Raw genomic sequence first — 25,497 nt, forward strand, 5'->3', positions numbered from 1 at the left:
AATGGGATTCACACTTCTCTGTTTGAGATAAGAACCGTGTTTTGTGGGCCAATGAAAAATCATATTAAAGCTGCAGCACGTAACTTAATATGGTTTCTCTCCAGTCAACACTCCTTTGGGGTATTTCTTTGTGACTATACATTTTGTACATAATGTGATATTTGTCCTTTGCATTGATTGAACCCATATGAGCAGGGGATGTATCATTAATACATCATCCAGGGAGCACTTCCAGCCTATGTTTCTTGCCAAAGGACACCTCGACACATAGACTGGGGTCAGGGGGTGAACCGACCTCTCTACACCAATGTAAGCCAATGTAAATGGATAAAGTGGTTAAAATGATTCTGATGCTATATAAACAACTGCCCCCCGGCGCCAAGTACCCCTGAGGTAACCAATGCTCTACTACACATTCTGGCTGTTATCCGGAGTTTGAACCCTGGTCCTGTGTGCAAGCTTACAAATGCTTAGTAGAGCTATAGCAGGAAGGAATGGTAACACACACCTTGGGTGTGTGTTACTGAAAGAAAATAAGTTGCACATTCCAGCTCCATACAGTATGTACTATGTAGTGATTTATTTGATTCTCCTTTCGGCCTGTTTGCCTTCCTAACATTTTATTCACAAAAAATGCAGCTTTAAGTTCCTGTTTATCTGAACTCAATGTTTTCCTCACTTTCTGGCTCTGCAGCAAGTTTGTCTGACTCTGTAGGATGTGGGTTTAGACTGCTAGTTTAGTCTTCCTTCATGATTTGATTTCAGGAATATAAACTTGGCTCTCGCTCAAATCAAACTTTCTTGTTGTGAAAGAACATTTCCTGTTCTGTGTAACCTATTTCTAAACACATCATGGATCTTCTTAAAAGCATGTCAACACTTAAGCCCTCATTTATCCTACTGGGTATTCGAAAATAGACGATCTACAAACTCAATTGATTTGAGCCTCAATCACCGCTCTGATATACCCTTTGTCATTTCTTTCTGGACTTTGAAAGCAGTTTAGCTGCAATACCACAATGTCCTGGTGGGGGTGCTGATATGCAGATTATTTAATATTTGAGTCATTATAATACTGATGCTAGATACAATTTACAATTTACAATTTAGGCATTTAGCAGACGCTCTTAATCCAGAGCGACTTACATTAAGCAAGAACAAAAAAGCATGGGAATACATCACATAAAAACATTTATCAAGAAACATGCGTAAGCTAAGAAAGTAACAGTGGAATATCTATATAATGAAGCTATACATATAAACTATACATCTATACTACTATGCTATACATATGTACTATGACGTGCTATGACTACATACAATGCAATTATAGTGCTGTCTACATAACATGCTATAAGTCTGTATCAAATGCTATCTAAGTCTACAGAAATGCTATCTAAGGGGGTGGTGTAAGTGCTATGGGCCATGATGGAGTTTGAAAAGGTGGGTTTTCAGACTACGGCGGAAGATTGGGAGTGATAAAACCAGGCCTGTTTCCATTCCATGCCAGCTTGGAAAATCAACAATGGCGGACATTGTATACAACATGGAAATGCAAATTTGGAACTGAAGACTGAAGAAGAGGAGGAATTATACAAAGTAGGGTGATGACATCACGATGAGGACAAAATCAGTTGAGCTGTTCCTGAGAGCAATTTCCATTAAAGCACCCATATGATATGAAAGCCTGTTTGTTCAAAATTGGTTATTTGTGGGGATAGAAAACACATATGGGAGCCCCCAAAACACAAAAAAAGTTGAATTTTATGTTATAGGTGTGTGTGTTAGGCTGTGCAACAGTGACACTTGTTGGTGAAAACCAACCAAACGCTATTTTCGTGCTCAAACGGACGGACAGGCCCAGCCGGCCAGCCAGCCAGGGACCCAGCCAGCCAGAGACTTCACACACATAGCTCCACAATGGAGTTCATGGTTGCACCACTCAAAAAGAAGAAGATAATAGAGACTTAGAGAGTGAAAAATCTTGCACAGATTTGCACATAATGCAGGTAGGGTTAATGTGATTCAAAGTCCTCTGAGGTCTTCTTCTCTTGGCCTCTGCAGCAGACCTGAGGATGTGGACACTGATGGGAGTGGTCTGTCTATGCCACTGCGTCTTTGGACAGCTGTTGGAGGCCAGGGGGAAAGGATCCGCTGCTCCGCGTCTGATCTGCAGCGTTCCGGGGATTCCCGGCACGTCGGGCAAACCAGGGACCAGCGGCCCTCCGGGGGGCGACGGGAATGTGGGCATCCCGGGGAGAGATGGAAGAGATGGCAGGAAGGGTGAAAAGGGAGAAAGTGGAGAAACAGGTACCGTATCAAATAAACGACCCATATAATCACGTTCAACCTTCAAACTGGGTACTGAATAAATAAAATAGTGCTTGTGTTAAAAGGTTGGACTGTGCCAGCTGCACCATAAAGTGGGGCCTTGCATAAACTTGAAACGGTTCCCAGATCTTTTAAAGGTTATCCTACCATCTGCAACGCCACATGAAGTATAACATTTATCAAGCCAACCTATGTGTCTCAATCCAAATCCATGCATTTAGTCCTTTCCAAGCAAATCATTAAAAAGGTACATACAAAGTTTCCACCTGTCAGCAATAATTCATACATTTTTATATGTTTGGAAACGACTGAATGCATGGATTTGGATTCAGACACATGCAGGTAGGCTTGCACTATTTTAAAATGTTTTTAAAATAATGTGACATGAGGTTTCCACACGACAGCAACAACTTATATTTATTATTTTAAAAACATTTTAGTTCCACTAGTTTTGTGTGACAGTCTTGTATGATGAAGCAACTCAAGCACAGCAAAAGGTATGGAGATATACAGTACATGGAGATAAGAGGTTTTTGCCCGACAGCAGTTTGGTGCTGGTTGTGAGGATCTGATTGCTTTTTGAGTTGAATCATGGCGTACATATTTTCTGAAGAGTTAAGGACCCTCCGGCAGCTTTGCCCATGTCAAATATCTACGCTGCATGATTCAACTCAAAAGGATAGAATCACTGTCTCAAGTTCAAAACATGCATGACATGTTTCAATCACCCATTAAACATCATGTACAGTATACAGTACTTGTGTTTTCCATGATGTGTGGAAATCAGAATTTCACATTCGACCCGACCTGCAGCTACGTGCTTTTCCTTTAGTATGACGCACGTGTGCAAGCATGCATACACTTTATCAGCATGCAAGCGTGACCTGATTTGACTGTTTCATCGCCTAAGGTGTTGCTTGGGTGAATGCAATTGGCTGAATGTAGGTAGTTTGATTTCATACTAATAGGGCCCGTTGCCCTAAATGACTGATCCCCTTCTCCAAGAGGGACATAATGCCTGACATTTGGTCTAAAGCTGCAATCCGCAACTTATTTTATTGAATGAATCATTATTTTATGTTAACTGGTACATCTGTATGGTATATAACTATAGTACATCTGCAGTGGTTGGAGGTGGTCGGTCTCCTGCTTCCATCCTACTTCCAAGTACTACTTAAGCTCATAACATAAGCGTAATAGCTCCCCATGCCAAGTTGCCAACTAGGGACTGACTCTTGGATTGAGTGGTATACAGTATACACCTGCGTTCCAATACCAGGTAATTCATGACAACTTTAACCATAAAGGTATGAACCCCCACATCCATATTCTGGGAGCAAACATTAGCCAAAAATAGCTGATCTACCGTCTCACATCGCAACGGCTTGTGAGCTTGTATTTTTTGTAAAGAGATTTGGTGTAGACAGAAAAAAGCGGTTCAAGTACATTGCCAACTCAGGTCCAGTTTACTACAGTAAGTCTAGAGTGGTTTAGGGCTCAGTGTCTGTTAATCCTAATCCTTAAATAGTAGGGTTGCACATATAGGCCAAACAAAGCCTGGCAGGCTACACAAAGGCAGTCTGCACAAATGCACAAAGGTTGACACATATAGGACTTCTACTTTAATACTTAACAGGTTAGGTATCTACCACTTATGGTGTGTCTGACATTTCAGCACTGTGAAGTTGCCCGAACGGCCAAGGCTCCAAGAACAGTCAGAAATTGTAGTTTAAGGGTTTTTATTCTCCCCAAACTCCTCCACCAACTTCCAGACAGTTTTCTTCAGTGCAATACACATATCAATTCAAATTAGTCTAGTATAGCCAGAATGTGATGTTGACAATGAGTGTTTTTTTGCAAAACTAATGCTTGGATTGGATTCAGCATCATGAAAACATGTCACATGCTACATAAAGCATGATGAAATTTTGAATATATAGGTTGTTAATGGTATGGTCACAGATTATGCCGATTACGAAAATTGCTCAACATATGCAAGTTAGCATCCGGCAGTTTCTACATGCTGGGGACCCATACTAAACATTTCTAACATAAAACGTTGGTGTACTCAACATGTACGGGTTCACAATGGGGCTCTATGGGCTGGCTACTAGACTATAATATCAAAAGCAAAAACTAAATACTGGCCAACAATAGACCACCGAAATAAATACTTAGGCAAACACAATTGAACAAAACCAAACAGGATGAGAACTCTCTTCCCTCTCCTGCACAGCTCTTGGCCCATCCCATTCCTAATCAAGGGAATTTCCACCAGCAGTGCAGGACAGACAACTAATCAGTGATTAAAATTTCAATAAAAAAAATAGTCCTTGCATGTTATAGAAAACAGTTTCATGTGTGTTTGTATATAGGGCACAGGTTGCCCCGTGACAAGCCCCATCTCTCTTTCTCTGTCTCTTTCAGGGCTCAAGGGGAAGGTGGGCCCGACCGGTAAGATCGGCCCACGAGGCACCCGCGGCCCCGGGGGCAAGCAGGGCCCCTCCGGGGAGAACGGAGACGTGGGTCCGTTCGGTGCCCTGGGGCAGCACGGAGAGAAAGGCGAAAGGGGCGGCCGAGGGCCACCGGGCACGGTGGGCGTCTGCCGATGTGGCAGCTTGGTGCCCAAGGTGGCCTTCTCTGTAGGCATCACCAGCAGCTACCCCCAGGAGAAGGTCCCCATCCGCTTCAACAAGGTGCTGCTCAACGAGGGCGGCCACTACAACCCGCAGACGGGCAAGTTCATCTGCGCCTACCCGGGAATCTACTACTTCTCCTATGACATCACGGTGGCCAACAAGCACCTGGCCATCGGCCTGGTGCAGAATGGACAGTACCGCATCAAGACCTTCGACGCCAACACAGGGAACCACGATGTGGCGTCGGGCTCCACCGCCATGTTCCTGAACCCCGAGGACGAGGTGTGGCTGGAGATCTTCTTCCTGGACCAGAACGGCCTGTTCGCTGACCCGGGCTGGGCCGACAGCCTGTTCTCTGGCTTCCTGCTCTATGCAGACACTAACTATCTGGACTCGCTAGCAGAGGACTACGCCTAGCATAAACTATCTGGACTCACTAGCAGAGGACTACGCCTAGCCTAAACTATCTGGACTCACTAGCAGAGGACTATGCCTAGCATAAACTATCTGGACTCACTAGCAGAGGACTATACCTAGCATAAACTATCTGGACTCACTAGCAGAGGACTACGCCTAGCCTAAACTATCTGGACTCACTAGCAGAGGACTATGCCTAGCATAAACTATCTGGACTCACTAGCAGAGGACTACGCCTACTGTAGCATAAAATATCTGGACTCACTAGCAGAGGACTATGCCTAGCATAAACTATCTGGACTCGCATTGCAGCGTAGCAGTGACACGCAAGAGGAACTTTTAATTTTATTACACTAACTGTAGCTATATTTTAAACTGCATTTTTTTAATGTAGAAAAAACACAGAGACCAAAGGAGATTTAAAAGTATACTGAAGGAGCTTCTATAGGATCAAAGTGAATGCAGACTTATCCTACTTAAAAAGGAAGAGGAGATCCAATCATCCGAGCACTCACAACATGTGGAGGAGAGTATACTCTCCTACAATTTATAGAAAAAACTTTGTTACATATAATATGTAACAAAGTTTTTTCTATAAATTGTCAAAATGTTTCAACCAGTTAAGGTCTTCATCGCGGCGAGAACTGATTACTGGTCGAAACATGTGGACATTTTTATAGAATAAACCTTTTATATTTATGTTAATGTATACGTATTACATACTGTAGCCTACTGTATGTGTACGTTATTACTACACCCGTGATTTAAAATATATTTTATATTAAATGTAAATACTTTTCTATTTTTTCCCTTTCATTTGTGTGTATTTCTCTCTCTCTCTCTCTCTCTCTCTCTCTCTCTCTCTCTCTGTGTGTGTGTGTGTGTGTGTGTGTGTTAAAGAAAATATATCGAGAGGAATAAATCTTTGTGTGACTTTTTCTAGAAATGTGCAGGGGGCTGCAACGCCAAATGTCATTAGATGACAAATTATAATTTTTATGAGACTGATTATAAACTCAGTCTGCTGCCAAAAAACTATTCATTTTTAAAAGTGATTATGAAATACTATTATGAAACAAATCAGGCAAATCAGAAGTTCATTTTAATTTGGAAGTCATGTTTTATGAATAGAACCAATAGGCAACATTAACAAGGTAGGCTAGCCTACCATATAATAATTGATTGATTGATTGATTGATTGATTTATTAACTGCAGAATTACAATACATTTCAACTCAATACAACAACTGTTAACTGTGAGTGGACGACACCATAAAGCATTACACTTGTTTACAATAGGGCCCACCATTTTCAATTCATCAAAACAATTAGAGACGTACGAATATACACAACTATAGGCCTATAGTCAAAACAGGAAATCATCATAGGGGAGGTAAAAAGGGAAAATACAGTGAGGGGGGAAAAGGGGTGGGTGGGGATTCAGATTTTACGGGGGCCAGTTTCGAATTGCAGCCGTTCGTAGGTGCCCTTTGAGGGCGGTTTTGAAGGAGTCAAGGGATTTGCATGTCTTAATGACTGTTGGTAGGGCGTTCCACATTTTGGTGGCATATGAGCGAAATTAATTTAGTCCCTTGTTTGTGCCGAATCTGGGTTGCACATGGTTTGTTGAACTCCCTCTGGTGTTGTGGGTGTGGACTTCGTTTACATAAAGGAAGTATTTAGACAGGTAGGCCTACATGGGTATCTTGGTGTATCGAATCTTGTCGACCAGACCCATTGCAAGATGCTGTACTCTGTCGTACTAAGCCATCCCAGCCTGTCAAAGTGGGCAGGGGTGAGGTGGGTTCAGGGAGTGAGGCCAAATAGTAGCCTGACCAGTTTGTTTTAGGAAGTCTGGAGCTTTGTTTTAAGGGCCTTAGAGGTGCTGTGGTACCACCGTACCAGGAGGTGCAAGCGTAGTCGTAGCCCCAGTATGTTCCCTCAGCACTACACTCATTCTGTAGCTCAAACCGATTTCTCTCAATAAAAGCTCACCAGCAGCAGTGCTGAGTCATCTGCGAACAGGAACAAATTGCAGTCACAAGCTGATCATGTCGTTTAGGAACAGTAAAGGTCCTAGTATGCTGCCTTGTGGAACGCCACAGCTCACTGGGAGGGGGGGACGGGGGGACAGTGTTCCTTTCACCTGGGTGAGGTGGGTTCGGGGAGTGAGGCCAAGTAGTAGCCACTAGCCATAAGGTAGGCCTACCTTATAAAATATTATACTGTAGAGTAGACTAGAGTGTAGACGGTAGAGTCAGTCATAGTTATATAGAGTAGACCAGACCAGACGGTTAAAAACTGTTTGAAATTGCGAGGAACTTTTGAAGCTCATCAGCCACCGTACTCAGCGAGCAGATTGACAGTCCTCGGGACCAATGATAATGCAGAGAAGACACACTTGCGTTTGCGTCCACGCCCGTATCAAGGTTGGTTCACGAGTTGTTGTTTATCATCGTCGTTACTAGGCAGCAGGCAGCCAGCGATATCATAACGGTAAGCTCTTTACAAGACAATTACTGCCTTGAAATCTGTCCAAGTACATGAATAGCAGCTCTCTAATGATACACTGTGTTACAGGATCCCGTTTCAAACAGGACCACAACAATGGTGACTTTATAAGCTCTGTAATGAAGGAGTTTAGACAGATCTTCACGTAGTGTTTTTTATCGGCTTCTAGCCCAAACATTTAGATTCTCGTAGAGGTTTTTTTCGATTCTGACGAATCTCTCTACGAGAGTCTAAAAGATAACCCCGCCCCTAACGTCGAAAAGGAACGTTTGTGCCTCAAAATCACTCTTACCTTGTACAAATGCAAAATCTAAGCTGCTTTAAATGTTGCCCCACTTGTTTGTGATCTGTGCGCACCCATATTAAACAACGCACATGCTTATTTTTCAATAAAAAAGGTATTTTAATCCACTCTGTCTCGGAATCCTCCATTGTAAATGCGCAACAGAACATTGCCCGCGCCCCTAGCGGCCAGGGTTCTCTTGCGCATCTACAATGGAGAGAAAACCAAGATGGCTGCCAGATCCCGAGACAGAGTGGATTAAAATACCTTTTTTATTGAAAAATAAGCATGTGCGTTGTTTAATATGGGTGCGCACAGATCACAAACAAGTGGGGCAACATTTAAAGCAGCTTAGATTTTGCATTTGTACAAGGTAAGAGTGATTTTGAGACACAAACGTTCCTTTTCGACGTTAGGGGCGGGGTTATCTTTTAGACTCGTAGAGAGATTCGTCAGAATCGAAAAAAACCCTCTACGATAATCTAAATGTTTAGGCTAATCGGCTTCATGTACATTCACATAAGATAACGTAATAAGCTTTGTTTTGGTTTTTACATTGTCTCACTAGGATCTATTATTTAGACAGTGAGGATATGTTACTCAAAGGCTAAGTATATTTTACTCTAATAATGTACAAATGTAAAAATATTGTTTTCGCCCATAAGTGAGAGTCCACACCAACAGATACAATGGAGAACGATATAGTTATACTTAGTTATAGTGGTCATTGTGAATGGACCTTGCGAGTCCATTTGGTTACATTTGTCCACTATCAGAGTTACAGTTGGATAAATAAACACTGTGTATATTATTTATGTACTATTATTCACATTACAGAGAAACTACCTGCTTGGAGGAAAGAAAGGATAGGCCTATCATGTATGTTACATGATGAACATGGACCTGTGGATGTAGAAGTGGACCTTTTCATCGCAACCTCTTACCAGCATCATTTGCCACCATGGCCTCCACGAGGTATGATGGTGTCTTTTAGCAGTCTGGTGTAGAAGATGAAAAACATGTCAATCTAATCTAAAGTGTTGCATTTTCATCTTTTGGCTGCCACTATTTCCACGTTTCTCGTGGTTTTGATTGTATGTGTTCCCATTCTATTAGTTAATGAGAGCCATCAAGATGGTTGTATATAGATTGATATCGTGCTACTATCATAATAAAATTTAGTTTTCCCATAACGGCTTGCGTGCTCCTCACATTTAAAGAGATTTTCTCACCTTTGTTGTTCCAGGGACATTGGAGAAAGGCTGCGTAAGAAACATCGCAACTTGCAAGAGTCGTTAAAGAACAGAAATGAGGGAGACACGCAGGTAAAGTGAAATAAAGTAACACCTGTAGTTGTCATTGTATGATACAAATGATGATACAATGCACAGCATGATGGTACAATGAATAGCCCTGCATGCTAAAATCCCCTGCTAATTTGGATTCGGATGGATAGATGGATGGGTTGATTTTATTTTGTCATTGAACACAAAGTGTACAACATAATGTACAGTACCTTGTCACATCAACACAGCTTTACAGATGTAAAACAGCGGGTGAAATTTGTCTTGTACATGAAGCTCCCATCATTTGTAGTTTTCAGGAAGAAGAAGAATAGAAATATACTGTAAGGAAAGAACAAGACAACTGGTCAGATATTCAACAATCCTGATATGACTGCAGCAAAAATGTATACTGTACAGTACAAGGATGTTGGATATTCCCCATAAAGTATCTTTGGGTTTTGCTGTGTACAAGTCAAGTACAAGTCAGGCACCCAATAACAGGAGACTAGTCTTCTGAGACAAGACCCAACATGACCTGTGGGTGTTATACACACTCAAACCCCGGCCACACACATACACGTAGGTTGAGAGAGAGGCCAACAATGCAGTAAATGTAAGCTTTATAATTTACCTGGTAGGCTCTGGTTCCAGCTAGCAGGCTGAGAGAGGACAGAAGACACACTACAATGGAGGTTGGTGTCTCTCTTCACAGTGGAGCTTGTTGTAGTAGTTTGCTGTGTACTGTCTGTGTGCTCTGTTCACACTGCTCCAATCACGCTCAGAGTGCTTCTCTTCACCTTGCAAGCTGTTGCTCTCCAGCCAGCGCCGACTATTTTGTCCTTTTGATTTGAAGCAAAGATTTATTTCTCACGCCTGCACTTAGAATGCAAAAAAGCTACTGCTAGTAGAGAGAGACCCTGTTTGTAGGTAAGTATTAGTGACATTTAATAAAAGTGTGTGTGTGTGTGTGTGTGTGTGTGTGTGTGTGTGTGTGTGTGTGTGTGTGTGTGTGTGTGTGTGTTGCACCATGCAGGAGCTCACAGGTGGTGAGGAAGACCCTGGAGATACGCTGAAGCACATGCTAAAGGCTCAGAGGCAGAAACGAAAGAAGAAGGTAGAGTTCCAACTCCTCTCCCTTTCTCTCATCTTCTCCAGCTGTTGACCTAACGTTTGAGGCATTTCAGGAATTAAAATACACAGTTTTTAAACTATGTATCCTGCCTTGTCAGATTTGAATAAATGAAATGATATGAATATTTGTATTTGGACCTATCCATCAGCTCCTGGAGCAGTCTTCTACCCAGGACTCCCATGAGGACAACATGCAGGAGAACAGCGGAGAAGGGAGATCAGCAGAGAGACCAGCGGTCCTGTCTAGGCCTCCGGCTGGCTCCCACAGAGGTGGGTTCATAATGTTGCTGTCAGGTGGACTGGAACATTTCAGCAAATGGATCGGAAAATGTTCAGAAATAGTGAAACTTTGCCTTTACCGTGACTCTGTATGACAAAGTAGGCCATGACGAAAAAACATAAAAAGTTGATATTTTGTAGGTACCGTACAAGGTTTCTGCACGACAACAATGTGTGTTTCTTATGGTAATACAGGTAATGAACAGCAGTAAACGGTAGTCGTTTCATGAAAACTTTTGATCCTCCAGGTCTCCCCCCGTTGCGTCAGTCCTCCTCAGCCACCCCAGACTCTGCAGATGGACCCCTGCAGACCCCCGGCTCCAGCCGGTCCGACCACACCATGAGACAGCGCATGAGAGAGAAGATGAGAGCAGCTAGAGTAAAGACCCACTCCTCTAACATCTCTAACATGGTGTTTTGTGCCATTCATTACTAAACGTGCAGGAATTGAACCGGGATGTGCTGACAACAACCTTGTGTCTAGGATTAGGATAGAGTTTTTCTTTTTTTTGCGGCTTTCGCCTTTATTTTATATTTTTTATAGAGGGACAGACAGTAGGCTGACAGGAAATGGGGTAGAGAGATGGGGGAGTGACATGCAGTAAAGGCCGTCGGGATCGGGAGTCGAGCCCACGGCACACTGCCAGACTCGGGCTACCGGCCAAGGTGCCTGGACCGCTGAGCCACGGCCCAGGCCATCTAGGATAGAGTTTTAGGGTATTTTTTTAACCTGTGTTAAAAAACATTCTGAGGTGAATTTGTTTCAGGATCAGTCTGAAAATTGTCAGCAGTCCTATTTGTTTGCTGTCTGTGTCCCTTTTATGCCCCATATATGGAGATTTCTGCATGTGTCTCTGTGTCCCTTTTATGGAGTGTTGTGATGTCAGAACAGCCCAGCTCCATATATGGAGCCTGGGCAGGCGCCCTGGGCACAGGCCCTGTCCAGAGTCCTTTGGTGGCGGTTCTGGACAACCATGGGTCCGACTGACTCGACACTGGGCACTGCACTCCCTGTGGTGGTGTGGAACGCGTGTGTCGAATTTGACGTGGATTACAGACGTACAGAGACTAGATGTTCAAAATAGCAAAAATAGGTAAGGTAAGGCGGTGAATCGTGCTCATAATACATGGTTGTTTATCTCCCAGTCCAAAGCTGAGAGCATCCTGCAGCAGGACACTTCCACTCAGGAGAGACCCAGTCGTCTACAGAGCCTCCGAGACAGAGACACTCTCACCAGATTTGACAGAGAGGTGAGAGCTCCTTCATGCCTACATCGTCTACACATCAGTGATTCTCAAACAGTGGGCCAGGACCCGTTTTAAATATATACAGTATATATATTATTTCAAAATATTACAAAAGTTTTTCAATCAAATAATTCTATAAATAAATAAATTGCAGATCAACGCATCGCGACACGTTGTATGCTTGTAGATTTAAAATTTTCACTAGTTTTGGTCCTAACATTTCTCTTTGGGTCTCGAGCTAAAAAGAGAAGGGACTCCTGCATAGGAATGGGTATCGTTAGTCCAGTACCGATTCCAGTTCTGCTTATCGATTCAAGTTCCTAACGGTTACCTATTTCGGTTCCAAAATGGTATAAAATAACCTAAATAAGAGAGAACCGAAATTGAATTATTTTATGGGTACCTGGTACCCAAGCATGTTCGGTTCGGTACCCAGTACCCAAGCATATTTGCTTCGGTACCTGCTTGGTCCCGACGTTCGGGACTTCCGCACACTGTCTTCAAATGCAGTGAAGTAGTTTTTATAGGGCCTTCATCAGGCTATCTTTTATGGGTCTCGAGCTAAAAAAATTGGGAACCACTGATCTACATCATCAGGCATATTTGTACTTTGTTGAATGATTGTGTTTTTTGAGAAATTATGAAAGAGCCTTTAAGAGTTATTATTTACAAAATGCTGCAGCTGTACCCTCTGTAATCAAGTAGATCCAATTCATAGAATTTTCAAGGCGATTGCACAAGTAGTAGATTAGTATTTTGTCCCTAGAGGCTTTGATGTTGACTGTTGACTGGAAAAAATGCCAGCTTCATTCCCAATGTTTTTACAGGCTGACACTGACAGGCCGGAAGGAAATGACATCCCATTGGCTCTCAACACCAGGGTCAAATTCCGTGAGGCAGCGAGACGTGTGAGGCTTAAATACCATAAATACAAAACAAGCTGCTGTCTATTTACCACCTACCGTAAATGACGTAGTCAATTTGTTAAAAGTATTTTTCTGTTGCAAACGTAGGCAGAAGCGGGCCAACCGACCGCGGAAGAGGCGTACAACTTCTTCACATTCAACTTCGACCCCGAGACTCCAGAGGAGTCTGACAGTGTCTTCGAAAAGGGGAAGAAACAGTCAAGACATGCTGCTGAGGACGGAGAAGAGAGCGGAGATGGAGAGACAGAGGTGGATAGTCGAGAACGCAGACGAGGCGACAGTGAGGGAGACGAGACCCAGCAGCAGGTGAGATCCAAAAGAATATAATAAAAACACAAAACGTGAAGACTTGAACTCGCGATATTTTTTTCATGACTGATTTCAGTTGGTTACTAACCACGTAAGCTCTATTTTACCCTTTCGTGTCGAGCAAAAGTTGCCGATCTAGAAGCTCACAAGTCGCCTGTCTGCGACACATTCTGAACTTGTAGATCGGATATTTCTGTGGAACGTTCTTTTTATTTCTTCTCATAATAACATGGCCAAAATAAGGACACCATGTCAAAACGGCTTTAAACCTCCCAGATCTATGTATTATTATTATTATTATTATATATATATTATTTTCTTCTTGCGTGTGTGTGTGTTTTTGTTTTTGTTACTCTGTTTATCCCTCTAACGTCAGCGTCGCGTCTCCGTCACCGTCAGGGAATGTTCCCTTCTTAATCAATGAAGGGTGGCTCCACTCCACTGCCCGCATTGCGTTGCGTGACTGCATTAAAATTGCCTCAGTTCGTTTTTTGACGCACGCGACGGAGACGCAACGCGCCCGGTGGAGCCCCGCCGTCAGTCTGTCTCTCTATGTTTATTGTGAAAAACTTAAATAAACAGAACGTTAAAAAAAAGAGAGAAAAAACCCCCCTGCCAGATCTAGAGGCTGATAACCTGGTTAGGGGCATATACAGTACAGTACCTAACCTCATGGGTACAATGATCAGTGGCTGGTTCAATTCCCGGAAGGCCGGTCCATGTCTGAATTCTCCGTTCTCTCTTTCAGCCACATTTCCTTGTCTCACTCTTCACTATCACTGTCAAATAAAGGTAATCAAATGAACAAACAAAAATGCTTCCAGATCTACCATGGAGCATGGGACCGTTTTGGGCATTAGCCAGACTGCAGCGTTTGCATGCGATGAGGAGTGAGCCACACTCTGAGGTATGAGAGGACACAGGGTTTCCATTAACAAAATACTCTCCTCAGACCATAAACGTTTTGGCCTTTGGATGTATGTCCAACAAGCACCATGTGTTTGAATGAAATCAAGACCACTCCCCTCAAGATAAGATTTTCCTTTGTCTTGCAAGGCAGGTCTAGCTGTCCATCACTATATGGGTTGGATTGCTATTTGCTATGGACATCACATAAGAGGTTTCTGCCCGACAGCGACAATATGAGGATCTCGTCTCAGTGCGTCTGGGTGGTGCAGGGGTGAAGTACCTGCCCACCATCGTGGTGACTGGACTGAGTTTGATTCCAGGAGCATAGGACAGTTTTGGGGATTAGCCAGACAGCAGCGTTTGCCAGCGATGAGGAGTGACTGGGCCATACTCCGAGGTATGAGAGGACACAGGGTTTTCATGAACGATTCCTACACGGTGTCTCCGGTTTGACAAGGCGATCCAACGAAAACATTTGACCCCCTGTTCATGGGAGAGAAGCCGGACGGGACAGTGATCTCTGTCACTGCATTGGTCTTTACATGTTGGAGGCCAGGCCAGGGATATCATTTTCCTCCACTTATGTTGCTTCCTCCTGATGAAACTGAAGTGGCTACACTTCATGTGTATCAGAGGAGACGTGGTTGTCTAGAATGTCTACAGCAGCGATTCTCAAACATTTTCATATCAAGGACCCCCAAAGGACCCCCAAATTGATAATGTATTTGGCCTCAGATACAAAAAAACCCTAAAAAACAATGCATTGCGATTGGGAGTCTATTTTCGATTAGCCATAATATGGTGATTTTGATGACCTCAATGGAAATAAGCCATAATAAGTCTTGTGTTTTAGTTATGTGATATCATCACCAAATAGAATCAATCAATCAATTATATTAACTGCAGTTAACTCATTAACCTTGGACTTTTGTTCGCTGGGGAGTGGGGACCCCCTTTAACCTCCCCTCAAGGATCCCTGGTAATTGTAATGACAACTACATTGCTCAGATACATGTAAATAACGAATAAAGAGAGACATATGAGGATCGTTCCTCAACGTTGGTTTTGACTAGACTTCACAAAAACAAATGTGTCCTTTGTCCCGCTCTTAGAGTGAAGAAGCTCCCCTGGTGCCAGAGGAAGAGGAGGACCTGTTCGTCATTGAACAGTCAACTCAGGACTTCTTGGAGCTCAGGAGAGCAGAGTACATCGGCTACCACAGACGTCTGCAGAGAGACAGCGAGCTGCTCTTCACCCCCAGCTACATAACAGGTACACCTTCACATTCACAATGCAATGCTGTCTGTATCTTGCTTTACACCATTCAAAGTAGCTTGATATAGAATCTCAATAGAGTTTTCAGTGAGTTACATTCAAAGTAGCTTGATATAGAATCTCAATAGAGTGTTCAGTGAGTTACATTCAAAGTAGCTTGATATAGAATCTTAGGGCACGGTGGCCCAGTCTGTAACGCTATTGCCTCACAGCTACAAGGTCCCGGGTTCCGTGTGTGTGTGTGTGTGTGTGTGTGTGTGTGTGTGTGTGTGTGTGTGTGTGTGTGTGTGTGTGTGTGTGTGTGTGTGTGTGTGTGTGTGTGTGTGTGTGTGTGTGTGTGTGTGTGTGTGTGTGTGTGTGTGTGTGTGTGTGTGTGTGCGCTCCTAGTCCCAGCTTCCAGAAAACTGCCTGAGAACATGCGGCCTCGCTATCTGGAGGACGAGGGACTGTACGTAGGGGAGCGGCCTCCTGTGTTACGGTCCAACGAGAACATTCTGGAAAACCGCATCTTGAAACAGGAGCAGGTAAATGGCAACTGATCCATTATAATGACCGTCAGGAAAAGAACATCAAAGGCACTCTTGTGGAATAAATGTAAAAGCCATGATTGATTGGTTCTCAAAATACATACTGTATCAATTTGGGTGTCCTTATCACAAAAACTTTTGAAAACCACTGTTTTAATGGATTTTAATGCCAAATACCAGCAGCAGTAGTGATCACTGCAGTAGCTCCTCTCTAGACAATGTATTGATGGAACACTTTGCTGTGCAGGGACACAAGTGGTTTGGAGATGATGGCAGGATCATGGCTCTACCCGACCCCATCAAGGAGTCCTCCACCAGACCTCCTCTGTTCCACATGGAGGAGGCCCTGGACCCTGCTCTGCATGCTGTGTACAGGAAGGTCAGACACACATTATTATTATTAGTATGTTATAACCTAACCCTCTGCACACTATACAGGAAGGTCAGACATATACAACAGTTGCAACTTGCAACTGAACTTGGACCGCTTTTTTTCTTCAGTTGACACCAAAATAGCCGATCTATCTAGCCGGCTTTTTTTGTGGCTAGTATGCCCCCCAGAATAGGGACTGTCAAGTGATTATAATATCCACAGACAAACTTAAACACTTTCAAGTCAACCTGGCGTTCCTATGTTGGGCAACGTTTCAAAAAAGAACAAACATTGCCTATCTATAATTATTTCAATTTGTATAAAGTAGCTAAAGTAGGGCATTCATTTATGAAAAAGCCTAAAAAGATGAAGTGTGGGCCTAGACCATGGCTCAATGGTCCAGGCAGTGTGCCGCGGTTTTGACTCCCAATCCCGACGGCCTTTACTGCATCTCTCTCCCCATTTCCTGTCAGCCTACTGTCTGTCCCTCCATACAAAATATAAAATAAAGGCGAAAGCCACAAACATAAAAAGAAAAGTGTGGAGATATCTGCCTGACAGCGACAATATGTTTCTAAAGTATTATGGCCATCTCAAATTGGACTAGTTTCTGCCCTCTTCACCAGTTTACTAACAGCTGCTCAGCAGCTGATAGAGGCACAGGGGCAGCGCTGTTCTGGTAAACAGAGACCAGAGGGTGGTAGTTATATTGTAAACAGAGACCAGAGGGTGGTAGTTAGTCTTGTAAACAGAGACCAGAGGGTGGTAGTTAGTCTTGTAAACAGAGACCAGAGGGTGGTAGTTAGTCTTGTAAACAGAGACCAGAGGGTGGTAGTTAGTCTTGTAAACAGAGACCAGAGGGTGGTAGTTAGTCTTGTAAACAGAGACCAGAGGGTGGTAGTTAGTCTTGTAAACAGAGACCAGAGGGTGGTAGTTAGTCTTGTAAACAGAGACCAGAGGGTGGTAGTTAGTCTTGTAAACAGAGACCAGAGGGTGGTATAGTTAGTCTTGTAAACAGAGACCAGAGGGTGGTAGTTAGTCTTGTAAACAGAGACCAGAGCGAGGTGGTAGTTGCTATTGTAAACAGGGTGCTAATCTATTTCATCTGTACACAGAAAATTACACAACTGCAGCTAAAACCTCAGGGGCATCTAGGCTGCCAGGGGTGTTAATGCACGCTCGGCTTCCTCTCCAATGTTATAAATGAAGTCACCGGACTGTAATGTCTGGATTTTCCGCCCAATTTAGTTTTCTTTTGGTTACCACGCTACTTATGGATTTAAGTAGCGTAACCAAAATAAAACTCAATTGTCTAGGTCTAAAAACAGGTTCTGGGTGAGAAGTGCAGGACTAGGAGCCGGCCCCGGGACCCATGCAGTGCTACTTGGCAGTGTGTGATCTGTAATACCAAGAGAGAATCATCCTTGACTGTAAACCTGTGAAAAGTTGCTGCAGCTGTCATGGTCAGATGAAGTCATGGAGCAAACGATAGCCTCAGATGACCGCCATGGGTGCCATGTTGTCAACACGTGACATTCATTACAGTTGGTTCATTCGTTACAGGGACCCCCCGGGAGTCCCTGAGGGGATTCCAGGGGATCCCCAGCTAAATTAAGTCAAATTCAGTTTAACCCTATATACATTGGCTTTTTGAAAATAGAAGGTATACAAGCTCACAATGTGACACGTTGTAAGCTTGTAGATTTGCTTTTTTCAGAACATCTTCAAAAGATGTGATGAATGTTTTATATTTTTGAAACATCTTAACAGCGCAAATCTTGTGTGGCGGTGCATGGCACAAAATATTTTCAGATGGGGTTCCGCGGCCAGGTGCCTATTTATTTGAGGGTCCTTCCACATGAAAAAGTTTGAGAATCATTGATTTAGACACCAAATCCATGCTCCTGGTGTACAGTCTATGTCTGAATGTGTACAGTATGTCTGAATGAATGTTCTCGGCAGAACACTGCAACTGCATGTTATGATGAATGGTGCCCTCCTCCGCCCTCCAGGCACTGAAGCGGGCCAACCTGTGCATAGCCAGAGCGGGGGACCCAGAGGGGGACTACCAGCTGGATGTGGACGTGTCGGGTCTCATCTTCTCCCACCACCCGCTGTTCAGCAGGGAGCACGTCCTGGCTGCCCGCCTGGCACAGATGTACGACCAGCAGCTAGACAGACTGCACAGCAACCTCACTGCACACCTCACTGACAAGGTGGGACCACATGGATTAACCCATGAAAACCTGGAACGCATCTGTGTCACCTTAGCTTTTAACCACTTTTAGCCGTTATTTAAAACTTGAACTGTTGAAAAATAGGAGATCTACAAGTTGGCACTGAGTGCTGTGCTACGAGCTTGTAGATCTGCTATTTTAGAAATATTGTGAAAACGTGTGCAAATGTTTTAATTCTTTCTCTGCGAAGTACGAACATATTTGTACCCCCCAGCTATGGGACGTTATCAGCCATGTACGAACATGTTCGTACCCCGTCATATACTCTATATAATGGTTGGGCCCCACAGCAGCTTTTAACGTTGATCCGGTTGCCATGCAACGCCTCACTACCAGCTATGGGACCTTACAACTGGTCTCCGTTTACCTCAGTTCAAAGCAGGATTTTCAAACCTCCATAAGTCGGAATCTTCAGCCATCCAAAGTTCGGATGTCATTTGTGACTTTGTACCGCATCGCTCCCGACATCTAAACGTTTCTGGCGACAGGTAAACAGTGTGCACGAATGTAGCACACTACATGCCTTGTTAATACTTTTCATTGGTTAAATATTTAGAACCCCCACAGACACAATGTTCAGAAATGGACAAAATAGCACATCAAGCTCATAATGCATTGCATCGTAACACTTTACGTGCTTGGCTAGTAAGTATGAGCTTGGCTGTTACGTATAAAATAGGCTATTCATTTATGGGAAGGGAAAAAACACATGCAAATGAAATTTGGACATACAAGGTTTCTGCCTGACAGTGGCAATATACAGTAATATTGTTGACCTCTTATCTCCATATTCTAAGTTTCTAACATAGCAAAAGTAGCAGATCCACAAGCTTGTAGATCTGCTACTTTTGATGCTTTTTCTTTTGAATCCTGAAAAGTAACATATGAGGTTTCCACCCGACAAAGACGACATGAGGATGAAGCAAGATTGGTCTGGACAGGTTATTGTATTATTTTTGGTCGTTATGGTAACAGTTCCAGCTGCTACAGTTTTATCTAAATGTCCCTGATGCCTAGCACGGTGGGGGGCGGGGGATTGGGGGGGTGGCAAGAGAAATTCTGAATCATTGAACTGAACTGAATACTGGAACTCCTATATACACTGTAAAATCTTCAGTGTTAATTTTACTGTGTACAAAATGAACCAGACTTTCAGGCCTAAAAGGTCTGAAAGTCTTACCTATATGGTCCCTGAACCCGACGTTGAGAACCACTGCTTCAGGCCGCACAGCGTGACTCACAGGATTCCCTCTTTAACGATTCCTCTGTGACCTGATCTGTGGTTTCCGGTTTCTCACATTATTACTGTACGTGTTCACTGAAATATTGTCCCATGCAGCTTATGTGTGTGTGTGTGTGTGTGTGTGTGTGTGTGTGTGTGTGTGTGTGTGTGTGTGTGCTGTAGCTAAACGGGCTGAGGAACGCCCTGCGGAACATGCTTGAGAGCCACAGTGGCCAGGCCCTCAGCGAGGCCATGGAGACGAGGATACATGAGTACACGCTGGAAGTCAGGTGAGGAAAAACACCATGCATCAAAGGATGTGTATTAGGGGTCATCGCCATGCTGGCTTATGGTGGACATATTGTCACACATCTCTTTTCCTTGGAGTTTTCGACTGGTCAAATAAAGGTTAGGCCAGTGATATGCATTTGGTCTCGGACACCTCATTTGTTACCAGTATCTCTGGCCCTGGAACCCCAATCTAACACTGCAAAATCCTCATTTAACTCCCGAGAGTTACAGGATCTTGGTTCCTAATTACAGTATCAATCATATAGCTGTAGACTCCTGGGAACCCCCTCAAGGAACCCTGGGCGTCCCCAGACCCCAGCTGGAAAACCAGTGGTCTAGGAGGCCCTTTGTCTAGGTCTGTAGGACGGGTGACATTGTAGCTCTGTCTCTGGGTGACATTGTAAGTAGCTCTATCTCATGTCTCGGTCTCTAGGTCTGGGTGACATTGTAAGTAGCTCTATCGCATGTCTCTGTCTCTAGGTCTGGGTTTTTCCCTCACTGTATATTGTATCTTTTCCCTTTTTTTGCTTCCCATAGGATGAATTCCTGTTCTGTTCTTTAGCTACATAGAAATGTCTATTTGTATGTCTCTAAATGTTTGTATGTCTTTAAATGTTTTGATGAATTGAACAATGTGGACCCTGTTGTAAACAAGTGTAATGCTTAATTGGGTCGTCCACTCACAGTTGACAGTCTTTGTATTGAGTTTGTGCTTAAAATGTACTGTAAATTCTACAAACTGTTAATAAATATTTCAATCAATCAATCAATGGGTGACATTGTAAGTAACTCTATATCATGTCTCGGTCTCTAGGTCTGGGTGACATTGTAAAGGCCTATTCATAGTCTGGATTTTCGGTGGTGAGGTGACCACCGGAGCTGAAATAATGTTGAACGGTGGTGAGTAAAAACAGAGAGAAGGGCTGGAGCGGTGGCGGTGGTTTGCTCTTCACCGCGGCTCGTGAAGTCATGTTGTAGTTCGGTGGTCACCTAACCACCGAAAATCCAGACTATGTATGAGCCTTAAGTAGCTCTATCTCATGTCTCGGTCTCTAGGTCTGGGTGACATTGTAAGTAGCTCTATCTCATGTCTCGGTCTCTAGGTCTGGGTGACATTGTAGGTAGCTCTATCGCATGTCTAGGTCTCTACTCTCTAGGCCAGGTGACATTGTGGCTCTGTCTCACAGGAACACACGTCAACTGCGAGACAGGGAGCAGGAGAAGGACAGGGCACTGCTGAAGAACATAGTGAAGCTTTGGAAGGAGCTCAAAGTTCTGAGGGACTTCCAGAGGTTCACCAACACCCCCTACAAACTCTACGTCAGGAGGTAAGGGAAAATAATACAGACTTCATACTTAATAATAATAATAATAATAATAATAATAATAATAGTATTATCTTTTTGTAAATGGGGGGAAAAAAAGTGTCCCAGAGTCTGACCCACTGTTTGGAAAACAGTGCTTTAGGGTTAAACTGCACATGGTGTCTTCTAAGCCCAGGCACACAGAGAGAGCTGCTTTTTCAACGGGATGGAGCACTTCCAAAAGTTGAGAAAAGTTCAACTTGGGTGAAATGAAATGCATGTCGTGTGATCTGCTTTTTCAGCCAGTGAACTCCCTTAGTCTAAATGTGTGTGGCTGAATAAGTCTATCCTCAAACTATTTGAGTAATTTGGACACTTGGACAGCACATGAGGTGCTTTTCTGCCAATTTTAGTTTTGCAACAAGAGATTTGCTATCAATGAAAACATTGTTTGTCAGGATTAAGTGATGCATCAACATTAGCATGTGTCTCCTGATAAGCTCACACAATACAGTCTGTAAGACTCTTTTTGACAAGCCAATAGACTTTTACACACTTCTATTGTTCTGTCTGGCTTACATATTTACTGGGTTCTAACTTTGAATTAAAGCTGTCCTTGTTAATAAATATTGATTTGTCCAAGAAAACCACACTGATCTCTTTTTGCAGTAGATTTATGATCCGTTAATAACAAAAGTCTTTATCGTGGTAATCTATCGGTGCTGTCTGGTCCTAACAAATAGAGTACAGAAGTCCTGACATCACTCTCACTACTCCTGGGTCACAGTTATTTTTTGCATTGAAATATGGGCGATATGACATTTCTGGACGTATATTATACGTATTAATTGCTGTTATGACCGATAACCGATATAAACCAATGTCTATGATTTTATAAATCGTACTCTTTTTTCTCCACTGTCTATCACTGTCATATCCATTATGAGTAAGGGTGATTTGTTTATTTTTGGAACACAGTTTTTATATGACGACATAAAAAAATCACACCCGTGATCATACATCATCTCATGAACAACTGAATTTATGTGATTGGTTGGCCGATTTGCTCGTCTACATATGACGTACATTTTCCATTAATTGTCAATGGCATTTAATGTTTGTGTTGCCACAAATTTTCGTCATATTTGGCGACAGTTTGACCTAATTTCTTCTTTCATCGTCAATGGCAAATATTGAGACATTGTGGGGACAAAATTCACGTCATATTTGAGGCAAATATCATTGTCAATGGGAATTTAATGTTTGTGTACGACAAAAATACTGATTTGCTTGTCCACATATGACGTAAATTCTCCATTAATTTTCAATGGGAATGTAATGTTTGTGTACGACAAAAATACCGATTTGCTTGTCTACATATAACGTAAATTCTCCATTCATTGTCAATGGGAATTTAATGTTTGTGTAAGACGAAAATATACACTAATAGCTGAATATAGGGGGGGCTAGCGCCCCTCAAAAAATAACTGTAAACCCAGGGGGATAGCGGCCTCTCTGGTGCTCTATGTACCCTCATATTGATTGATGGATTGTGTTTTTCCGGTGCTCCAGAGAGGAGGTGGAGCGGTCGTCAGATGAACAGCAGTATGAAGCAGAGATCTTGGCAGAGGTGGTAGAGATGGAGACGGAGCAAGAAGAGGACTATCAGAGGAGACTCACAGAGTACAGGAGACAGCTGGAGGAATGGAAGGCCTGGAGAAGGAAGCAGGTAGACTACCGGGGAATATTTCACATTAGGGACAAATCTGAAAGTTGAAACTTTCGGGCAGGCCTTTAGATTTATGGTTTATGGTTGGCTTCAGAAGATCTATAATTGTGCTGTCACTTTTTTTTTTAATGTTGTTTAACTTAACCAAGGGTCGTTGGGGCACCACAGACGATCTGTTGACGGTCTGTGGTGCCCAAACGACCCTCCGGGGTTACGGGATAGGTGAAGGTGAAGGTGAACTTAACCAACACATACACATTCTTACGTTAACTTACAGAAAGCCAAAAAGAAGAGGAAGAAAAAGAAGAGGCGAGATCAGCCGCAGGATGAGACTGAGGAAGATGATGAGGACCAGGAGGAGAGCGAGGCGGATGTCGAGGAAGGGCCTCCCAAGCCCGAGCTTCCGGAGAAGCCAGACCTCGGGGCTGAGGAGGAGCGGGTCCGAGACAAAGCCTCCAGAATCCGCAGGAAACCAGGAGAACCCATCCTGGTCCCTGAGCTGACCGCCTCCGGAAACATCACCGCCAGTGACCAGTGCCCCAGGTATGTACTGTACATCATTCTATAGAGCTCTAGAAACATCACCGCCAGTGACCAGTGCCCCAGGTATGTACTGTACATCGATGTAATGGGTTGGGATCCATTTTCAGGGTCACGAGAAGACACGAGAGGGGATTTTCACAACCCACATGGCATGTGTTCGTGTTCCTCTCTGCAGGGCGGAGGTTGCTCGACGGGAGGACGTGGCCAAGCGTTCCCTGTTCGTCAAGGTCATGTACAACGACAAGGAGGTTTCCAGGACGGACAGCCGCTCCCTCAACTCTGACTTCAGGGTCCACTTTGGTCAGATCTTCAACCTGAAGATCGTCAACTGCCCTGAAAGCATCAAACTGCAGGTACAAAGACATGGAGCGAGAGATGGAGCGACAGATAATCAAACTGATCGATTTAATTTATTATTAAAAAGAATATGCCTATAGAGCACTGGTTCCCAAACACTGGGTCGGGACCCATCTGTGGGTCACAGAAACATTTTTATGGGTCACTTTATTTTTTGTTTTCTATTATTTCAATTTTTTGGAAACTTGAGATTTTTTTTTAGAAAAAGCAAGATTTTTCATGAATTAAAAACAAATTAAATGATTTTTTTTCAGTAATTTCATGAAGAAATAAAAGAAAAATCTAAGAAATTCCATAAATTACAAAACGAATGGTTCAAGCCCATTAATTAAGATTCGAGTGCCAACCCTAACAAGCGAAGGTTTGAACCCCGAATGTTCGGGGACAGCCTTAGTGGGAACGCCTACTGAATGGCAAAAAACACTTGACAGCCTGAGCCCACACATCCAAACAGAAAAGTCTGATTGCATTAAACAACGTTAAATTCACTTTGCCACTCAATTTGCCACTTACTTTATGCATGTGCATAGCGGCATACCCTCTATGTCCAATTTTTTTTATTTTATTCAAATAACAAACCAAAAAGAAAAATAGAACAGAAAAAAGCTTCACCATTATTCAATTAATGGAAAATGTAAAGTAATTGATAGTTACAGCCCTGCCAGTAACTGACCGGATAGTGGAGACCTGTGTTCCTTGTTCATTCCTCCCTTTCTGTGCTTGTTTAGCTGTTGGACTAAATATCAATTAACATTTAATAATAGGAAAAATAATGTCTTGAACACTGCCATTTGGACTAATCCCCACATGTCACTGGGTGACTTTGCTAATATATGATTTGTGTGTTTGTGTTTGTGTTTGTGTCTGCGTGCGTGCATGCGTGCGTGCATTCGTGCATACGTGTAGGTGTTTGAGGAGGTGGGTGGGTCTCACAGCCTCCTGGCGGAGGTGTTTGTTCCAGTTCCAGAGTCGTCTGTGCTGACAGGCAGCGCTTCCTCCGAGGAGCAGGAGTTCAGCAGCAACCAGCGGGTCATGTTTGACCACGAAGCTGTCGGAAGCGGTGAATGGAACACACACACACACACACACCATCATCATCATCATTTAATAGCCCATTAAGGGTTGTTGTGCCAGGGACCCACGTAAAAGATAATGTATTCAAATGTTTTGAAGATTTTTAAATGTCTGTATAAGTATAAAAATAGTTCATTAAAAAGGGTGTTTGGTTACATTTGTCAGTTTCACACACTTTGTGTTGTTAGGTCACATTCTCACCTAATACTTAATACCTATCACCTAATAAGACTCATGCGTATGGGCGGAGATTTTGGGATTCTTGCATATTTAATTTGCTGCGGTTTGCCTTCACA

General features: G+C 43.2%; 2 protein-coding genes across 2 annotated transcripts in view; both read left to right on the forward strand.

Moving 5' to 3' along the window:
• The window catches only part of c1qtnf7 (C1q and TNF related 7), a 10,409-nt gene extending 4,186 nt beyond the window's left edge, over positions 1-6,223 (forward strand). Inside the window, exons 2-3 of the mRNA XM_083767278.1 lie at positions 2,065-2,310; positions 4,759-6,223. Coding sequence (XP_083623404.1) covers positions 2,076-2,310; positions 4,759-5,387 — 864 coding nt within the window. The 5' untranslated portion in view covers positions 2,065-2,075 and the 3' untranslated portion in view covers positions 5,388-6,223. The remainder of the gene's footprint in view (positions 1-2,064; positions 2,311-4,758) is intronic.
• Positions 6,224-9,045: 2,822 nt separating this feature from the next.
• The window catches only part of cc2d2a (coiled-coil and C2 domain containing 2A), a 32,681-nt gene continuing 16,229 nt past the window's right edge, over positions 9,046-25,497 (forward strand). The window contains exons 1-19 of the mRNA XM_083767105.1: positions 9,046-9,156; positions 9,428-9,506; positions 10,106-10,159; positions 10,501-10,581; positions 10,748-10,868; positions 11,126-11,256; positions 12,024-12,128; positions 12,953-13,033; positions 13,139-13,357; positions 15,382-15,541; positions 15,932-16,068; positions 16,319-16,450; positions 18,457-18,660; positions 20,087-20,193; positions 21,382-21,522; positions 23,071-23,227; positions 23,505-23,770; positions 23,946-24,123; positions 25,034-25,187. Coding sequence (XP_083623231.1) covers positions 9,143-9,156; positions 9,428-9,506; positions 10,106-10,159; positions 10,501-10,581; positions 10,748-10,868; positions 11,126-11,256; positions 12,024-12,128; positions 12,953-13,033; positions 13,139-13,357; positions 15,382-15,541; positions 15,932-16,068; positions 16,319-16,450; positions 18,457-18,660; positions 20,087-20,193; positions 21,382-21,522; positions 23,071-23,227; positions 23,505-23,770; positions 23,946-24,123; positions 25,034-25,187 — 2,521 coding nt within the window. The 5' untranslated portion in view covers positions 9,046-9,142. The remainder of the gene's footprint in view (positions 9,157-9,427; positions 9,507-10,105; positions 10,160-10,500; positions 10,582-10,747; positions 10,869-11,125; positions 11,257-12,023; positions 12,129-12,952; positions 13,034-13,138; positions 13,358-15,381; positions 15,542-15,931; positions 16,069-16,318; positions 16,451-18,456; positions 18,661-20,086; positions 20,194-21,381; positions 21,523-23,070; positions 23,228-23,504; positions 23,771-23,945; positions 24,124-25,033; positions 25,188-25,497) is intronic.

The sequence above is a fragment of the Protomyctophum parallelum genome, assembly GCF_964188405.1.
Source record: "Protomyctophum parallelum genome assembly, chromosome: 6".
Taxonomy (NCBI): Eukaryota; Metazoa; Chordata; class Actinopteri; order Myctophiformes; family Myctophidae; genus Protomyctophum; species Protomyctophum parallelum.